The sequence below is a fragment of the Phalaenopsis equestris genome, unplaced genomic scaffold (genome assembly GCF_001263595.1).
Source record: "Phalaenopsis equestris unplaced genomic scaffold, ASM126359v1 Scaffold000237, whole genome shotgun sequence".
Classification (NCBI taxonomy): Eukaryota; Viridiplantae; Streptophyta; class Magnoliopsida; order Asparagales; family Orchidaceae; genus Phalaenopsis; species Phalaenopsis equestris.
The window spans coordinates 261,866-270,140 of record NW_018164679.1 but is presented as its reverse complement, the minus strand read 5'-3'; the positions used below and the strand labels follow the sequence as shown (position 1 = coordinate 270,140).

Here is an 8,275-nt window from a genome sequence, read left to right as displayed (position 1 = left end):
CCCAAAAAAAAAAAAAAAAAAAATCTTGATATCATACAAAATGCAGATTGAGTCTAGCATTACAATCATGTTAAGAACCATGTAAATTACTCCAAAAAATTATGAAAAAGCCAAAAGTGTCATATTTCTATCCATCTAATGCATTCCTTTTTTGCTCATCGTGTCTAAGATGTATATGCTATAAAGAAAATCAAATATGTCAATTGAACATATATCTATATTTGTTCATTATATATTGTGGCATTTGCATACATAACATCTAGTTCTTATGTATTTACATATCTACTACCTAAACTTCAATTTTTACTTGTACACCGCCCAAATCTTTCATATCACATTAAACATACCACCATTTTAACTTTAAAGATGTGAAATACACCTTTTCATGCATAGGTAAGGTGATATATATATGAGAAAATTAATGTTTAGGTGTTCGATATGTATGTACATAAGAATTGACTGGCACGTCGGTAAATCTTCCTTATATTTTTTATGAAAATGTAGTAAAAAAATCTTCATATTCATTTTGCAAAACTTAGAATTATACTGGATCGACTATTTTGATTTCCTTGCAATTTATTTTTGTTCTGTTATTTCATTATTGATGCAATCCTTCATTAACACCAAACCATCTTCAATATTTCAGGAGCGACAGAAGCAGGAAGAGGATTTGAAGGCTAAGGAAGCCGAGCTTATGCGAGGCAACCCGCTAATCAATCTCAACAATTCATCTTCCTTCAATGTTAAAAGAAGGTAATGGCAATCATTAGGGTTTAATTGAGTGAAGCGGACTCATGTGCCAGCTTGAGCTCAGCTCTATAAATGACTTGTGAATCGAGTTTAATGAGTTAATATGCTAAACTTGAGCAAATTCTAATTTAATTCATTATCACTTGAGCGAGCTCATCTAAAAAATATTAGGGGCATTTACATACATACCACCCAATTTTTATGTATTTACATTTTTAATACCTAAATATTGATATCACCCAAATCTTTTGTATCACAAAAAAATATCATTATTTTAGCTTTTGAAAAGTGAAATTTATCTTCTCATGCATGCATAAAGTGGCATATATGTAAAAAAATGGATTTTTGGTGTTGGATATGTAAATGCATAAGAATTGATTGGCGTGCATGTAAATCTTCCAAGATATTATTGTATAATCCACCTAGAAAATAAGGGCATTTACGTACTTACCACCTAATTCTTTCGTTTTTACTTATCTAACACCAAAATTTTACTTCCCGTCAAATCAAAACTACTACTATTTTAGCTATTAAAAGGTGAAATATATCTTTTCATGCATAGGTAAGATGACATATATGTAAAAGTTGAAGATTAGGTGTTAGATATGTAATACATAAGAAGTGGTATGTATGTAAATCTTCTTAAAAATATTTGTTTTCCTTGAATACAATGATGTTAATAATTGATAAAAATTTTATTTTGATTACTTGAATTAAGTGATTTCTTATTTTTTCTATTTTCTCATATTTTTTATTATTATATCACAATAAATGTTTGCATCAAAAGAATTTTTGCTATTTCATTATAAATGAGCAGCTCAAACTCATAGAATTAACCTCGAGCTCAAATTGGGTTAATTACCGAAACGCCTAAGCACCCAAATCAACGAACAAACCACGATGAAATCACAATATATAGGTGGAAAGACACAAATAAGGGTAGTTCTTGCAACAATCAAAGGAGAAACCTGCAAGATACAAAAGATGTTCTACTTTCGAGAGGTATATCACTCTCCGACACTCTAGACGTCTCTAGGAACAACGTCAAGGAAGAGAACGCAACAACACAAAAATAATGCATAAGAAACAACAAACCCTAGGTTCCTTCCCTTAATAGAATTCTCCCAAAGCATTTGAAAATTTTCTTTTTAAACTCCCCTCCAAACTCCCTTCAATTTCTCCTCCTTGAATATGTGATCATGGCCCAAGTGGGACCCACCCCCTCCTTTCCTTCCTCTGTGCCTCACCTGAGTCCCTCCCCTTCTTCCCGCGACACAAGCCGACCTGCCTGTGGGCTGATAGGATTGCAATCAGCCGATCCTTCTTTGACCAGCTCGATCGGCTCTTGCCTGAGCGTAACATTACTCCAAAGAAAAATATCTTGTCCTCAAGGTGGAAAGAGGGAAACTGCTTATGGATCACCTCGTAAGGCTCTCATGCACTTCTTAGTCTGGCAGTTCTTTTCACTTAACCAATACCTTTTTCGTTCTCCTTACTCGACGCACTCCCTCAACCTTTAATGGCTCCAGAATCACCTCCAAGTCCTCAGTCAGCATCGGTGGTAGTGTTAATGAGGGCGTGTGATCTCCAATCGCTTGTCTCAGCTAAAATACATGGAAGACCGGGTGTAGTGCGGATGATGGTGGTAACTTCAAATGGTAGGCCATTGCCTCGATGCTTGTCATCACCTCATAAGGCCCAAAGTATCTCAGTGAAAGTTTCTCGCTTCTTCTCGTGTCCAATGTCTTCTGTCGGTAGGGCCTCAGCTTCAAGCAGGCCATGTCATCTGGTTTAAATTGCATTTCTTTTCTATGTCCATCTGCTTTCTTCGTCATGATTTGTTGAGCCCTCGGAAGATGACTCTTGAGCTCTGCTAGTATCCCGTCTCTCTCCTCCGATCATCACTGCATACCGGTGCATTGCTATGCCCATAATGTATCTCATGAGGTAATACCGCCTATACAATATTTTGAAAGGGGTTGTCTGTGTGGCAGTGTGGTATGAAATATGATACCAATACTCTTCCTGTGCGATCCACTTGGCCCATAACTTCGGCGTATCAGATACAAAACAATGCAGGTATGTCTCGACACTGATGTTGGCCACCTCTGGCTGCCCATCAGTCTGGGGATGATATGCGATGCTCCTTTTAAGGATTACCCCTTGCAAACTAAATAGCTCTTTCCAGAAGTGGCTGGGGAACACCTTGTCCCTATCCGATACAATCAATTTCGACACCTCGTGCAAACGAACTACTTCCCAGATAAACACCGTCGAGACCGAGACCGCAGTGTGGAGATGTCGTAAGGGAAGGAAATGTGCATACTTAAGCGATCCACAACCACCATAATCACCGTGAACCCTTCTGACCGTGGCAATCTCGCGATAAAATCCATCGTCAATTCTTCTCAAATCTTCTCTGGTAATGCTAATGGTTATAGTAACCCCCTAGTGTTGTGGTCACGTACTTGTGGCGGTAGCTTTTTCATCATCTCCCGCATTTCCCCTATACCTTCAAATCCATCATCCATTCGACGTTCAATAGAAGAAAATCTGTCCTCCATGGTAGCAAACATTTCTTCCATTCTGGATCGAATTTGCTCAACCTCTCCTTCTTGCACATCAACTTTTTTTGTTGTTATCCCACCAAGATTTATGCTCTGATACTAATTTGATGCGCCTCAGCATCAAAATCAGCGAACAAACCACGACGAAATCACAATAGATAGGTGGCAAGACACAAATAAGAGTTGCTTACAACAATCGAAGGAAAAACAAGCAAGATACAAAGGATGATAGGAGTTGTTGGACACCTTCCGGAAACTTTGTCAACTCTGAATCTCAAACCTCCTGAATGCTCTACAACTCCATCAAGTAACCCAGTCCTATTCCACGAATTGATTTGACCAAGGTTTTGAGCGATACCATGGTTTTGCATGAGCAAGCATCTACTCTCAGCACCACCTTTCTATTCTCCACTTGGAACTCCATCGTTAAGGACTTCCAATCCACCTTTATCTCTCTCAATATTCGCAATCATTTCATCCCCAAAATCACATCTATCCTGCCCAAATCTAAAGAAAGTCTTTCACCACCTGTAGGTCATGTAGTGTCAGAATCAACCCTTTGCAGAATCCTCGACTTTTCTCCACCTTCCGTCCCAATCATGACACCAAAGCTCCCTGCGGTCACTAGCTTCAACCCTAGGTTATCCACAACCTGATTTGAGATAAGTTATGGTGGCCCCACTATCCCTCAACACCACAAGCGGTTGTGCTCCGATCCATCCCCTCACCTTCATGATGTGATTCAGGATAAACTTCATCACCGAATTGAGAGGCACCTTCGCCACATCCAAATACAGATGCTCATTCGTTGCTTCCTCTTTTGATTCCTCACTCTTTGTATCCACCTCCTAAACTAAAAGAACCTGAAGGGCGCGCTCCTTGCAACAGTGTTTGGGGCGTATTTCTCGTCACAACAGTAAAACTATTTTTTGGATTTTTTATCCTGCAATTTTGCATCTGTGAGGAGCTTGAAATTACCCCCGGTCGGGATCATTTACTCTTCTCCTTCGGCATCGCTTTCTGAAAATGACACCGTCTGGGTTCTCGGTGTCGTAGCAGTCACGGTGCTCTTGTAGAATCCCCTGGTGTTGTCGCCTTTGTCGATCTTCTTCATATGTTTCTTAAGCTCTAACATCTGGGCAAGCTCCGTTTCGCTCAATCCACGATGTCTTAAGGGTCGGATGGTTGCTCTTATGTTGGCTTTAAGCCTTTCAAGAAGTTCCTTTTCAGTCAGAAATCCCCCTCAATATCCCCTCCTGAGTCAAAGCATAGAATTGCTCATGTAGGCCTGATAAGAGCTCAAAATTCTCTCGGTATTCCATATATATCCCCTCCTGAGTCAGACATAAAATTACTCGTGTAGGTCTCCTTCTCGAATGGCTCGAACATGCTTCAACATGCCTTAAACTCCTCCCATGAGTGTATCGGATACCTTGCCTCCATCCACTGGAACCACGCTAAAGCCCTCCCCTTCAAGCATAATCCCGCTGTCATGAGCTTCTCTTCCTCGGTCAACCGGTGATTGCAAAATACCGTTCCAGCTGATACACACATCCATATGCATCCTCTCATTCAAAGATCGGCATCTACAATTTTCTGGCCCTTGCATTTCTACCCCAACTTCCTCTCCCTTCAGAATTTCCCCCCATGTATCTAGGGTGAAACTCCCTCCTGCCGTCATAAGCATATCCCACTCCTGATTCTCTTCTTCCTCCATCGTACTCTTCCATGCCCCTTCCACCATCCCTTCTCCAATTTTGGGGCCCATCCTCCTCCTTCGACAGTCTCCATTGCCCCTCTTCTCGAAGTCCTAAGGGGATGCTCTTATAGATAGATGATGCATTCTTCGTTGTCTTCTCGCTCAATCTCCTTCCCCTTTTACCTGGCCAGGAAATCCTTGATCAAAGCTTGATTAGGGTTTGCAACTGGAACGATGGCACGGCCTTGGATTAAATCTCCATGAGCATTTTCAAAATCTCTTGCATTTCTCCTATGTCTTCAAATCCATCATTCATTCGACTTTCACTAAAAGAAAATTTGTCCTCCATGGTAGCAAACATTTCTTCCATTCTGGATCGAATTTGCTCAACCTCTCCTTCTTGCACATCAACTTTTTTTGTTGTTATCCCACCAAGATTTATGCTCTGATACTAATTTGATGCGCCTCAGCATCAAAATCAGCGAACAAACCACGACGAAATCACAATAGATAGGTGGCAAGACACAAATAAGAGTTGCTTACAACAATCGAAGGAAAAACAAGCAAGATACAAAGGATGATCTACTTTCGAGAGGTAGATCGGCTCTCCCATACCCTAGACGTCGCTAGGAACAACACAAAAAGAATAAAACACAGCAGCCCCAAAAATAATGCACCCCTTCATAGAATCCTCCCAAAGCATTTGAAAACATTCCTTCTAAACTTCCCTTCAAACTCCCATCAAATTCTCCTTCTTGAATATGTGATTATGGTCCGAGTGGACACCACCCCCTCCTTTTCTTCCTCTACGCCTAGATCCGGGTACCCCTTCTTCCCGCGACACAAGCTTGCGTGCCTGTGGGCCGGCAGGAAGGACCGGTTCCTGCCTGAGCATAACAATTATTTAAGCTCAAGTTCAAGTCGAATGCGGCTTTGAGTTCAGTTCAATTCATTACCAATCATATTCGTATTACCGATTACTTTATTTAATATCCTCGCCACCAAAATTATGTTTTTCCAAATGCCTCAGGTGGGACGACGGCGTTGTGTTCAAGAATCAGGCTCGTGGTGAGGCAAAAGCGCCAAAGCGTTTCATCAATGACACCATCAGAAATGACTTCCACCGGAAATTTCTTCAGAGGTACATGAAATGACTCATCTGCTTTACTGTGGAAGGAAGCCTACAGGGTCCTGAAGTTTCTTGGATATCTTGCTTGATTTTTATGATGATTATACACTAATTACTACGAAACAGAAGTTTATGTCTTCTGCTTCGAACTTTTATGGCATCTACATGTATAATATTGAAATCTTTTATATTTGTAAATCAATGATGTTATTTGCAATGTTGCAAATGAGGATAAAATTCTCACCAGTATTTTGCGCTTTTGTCAAATTAGCAAATTATGAGATATGCATTAGTCATGGATTTGATAGTCTTTTTTTCTCTTTTTTTGGGGATTTTTGTAAAGTATTTTGTTGGCCCATCTGTTAGTTTACAAGCCTTATTTTGATATGCAGATTTTATTACTAGATTAACTTATGTCTATCATTTTTTTCTTGGGTGAAAAAGTTGTTTTGTCTGAATAGGCTTTTCTTTGAGTTAAAACGGGTGTAAATATGTAATTAAAATACCATTTTTTATTGTTACGAAATAATTAGGTCTATTTACCTTTATTTTGACGTAGTTTTGGTTCTGTTTTGCTCGCTTATACATGCCTAATTTGAAGCCACATGCTGTTGGCGTGTGGGTGGTTGATCGCTTTCTGCTTTCATTACTAATTGACATTTGATTAGCCTTTAATTATTTATGATTTTACAGTATCTATATCTAGCATAAGTAAATATAAAAAAAATGTAGTAACATGTTTTTGTAGTATAAAAAGATTGCGAGTAATTTTGCGTAGGTAAATTCTGCTGATTTGGTGTGTGCTTTTGAGTGCTAATCCTCTGTCATCTGTTCATGATTGTAAGGATTTCTTAGATTGTTTAATCATTGATTTGATGCTTCAAAAGTTTCAGAATGGATGGATTAGATTGCAACTTTAAATGTGTTTTGGAGTTTCAAATAGCTTGTATGTGGTGGTCGGTGATATTAATTGATGAATGTGGCAAGTATGGTATATTTTTTATAGTACTTTACATATGTAGTCCGGCTATTATTCAATTTTTTTTCAGTATTTTTTATTTTAATCGAGTAGTCTACCACTTTTACCTAAATGAATGAAGCTTGATTGTCATTTAATTCTTATATTATATAGTTCACAATGGATTGTATGATATTGAATTTGAAGGTTATGTATATTTGGTAGATCAAAGTAAACTGGATGGAAAATGCTCAATTTTTTTTTTTTTTTTGTATAAATAAGGTTAGATATACTAAATCAAATTTTTCTGATGCCATGTTTTATGTTTTTTTGCCTTTGCTTGTGATTAATGGTGGGTACAAAAAGAATTAGGATGATTTGCATACCACTTAATTACTATGGATGCACACATCTTACACCTAAACTTCAATTTTTTAAGTATATCATTTTACTTATGCATGAAATTACGTATTTCATTATTTTAAAAATTAAAAGTGGTATTTTTCATCGTTGTTCACGAGTAATTAATGTTCAGCTTGTTAAGAAACTTCATTATTTTAAAAATTAAAAGTGGTATTTTTCATCCTAATTCTTTATTTATAGCAGCAACTATGGGTTTGTTAGGAATAACTTTCAATTTGAGTTATAAAAAAATCATAGCTGTCTTAAAAAGGGATCCTAAGAGGAGTTCGCCAACATGCATTAATAAATTCTGTTTTCCAGTTGCCTTCGCCTTGACGGTTCCATTTATTCTGATGGCTGGACGAAAATGACCACACTTTTGATTTCTGGCTATCCATTCATACTATTTTTCCCCCCCTTATCTTATTAATAGCATTATCATTGTTATGATGATTACTATAGCCCGTGTATTCTACAACCAATTTTGATCCAGCTCTGCCAACTTCGGCTCTGCTTGTTCAGATGAAATAAATAAATAGAAGTAATGCCAATGAAAGAGAAAGTGGCTAGCACTTATAACGCGTGTGGGCCGGCGATGGACCGACTGCTACGTCTCAGAAGCTGTCGCCTATCCGTACCCCAAACCCCATCTGCCCAAAATTTTTCGTTAATGTGCTTCTCACTTAACGTAATAGACCTAATTTGTGATTTCTACACTCTCCTCAATCATATTGACATTGATTATATATATATACTCCTTTTCTTCCTCT

The 8,275-nt window shown here is 38.4% G+C and overlaps 1 protein-coding gene across 1 annotated transcript in view; it reads left to right on the top strand.

The window, feature by feature from the left end:
• The window catches only part of LOC110023936 (protein CWC15 homolog), a 38,938-nt gene extending 32,548 nt beyond the window's left edge, over positions 1-6,390 (top strand). Inside the window, exon 7 of the mRNA XM_020723596.1 lies at positions 6,047-6,390. Within this exon, the coding sequence (XP_020579255.1) occupies positions 6,047-6,170 (124 nt within the window). The 3' untranslated portion in view covers positions 6,171-6,390. The remainder of the gene's footprint in view (positions 1-6,046) is intronic.
• Positions 6,391-8,275: the final 1,885 nt, after the last annotated feature.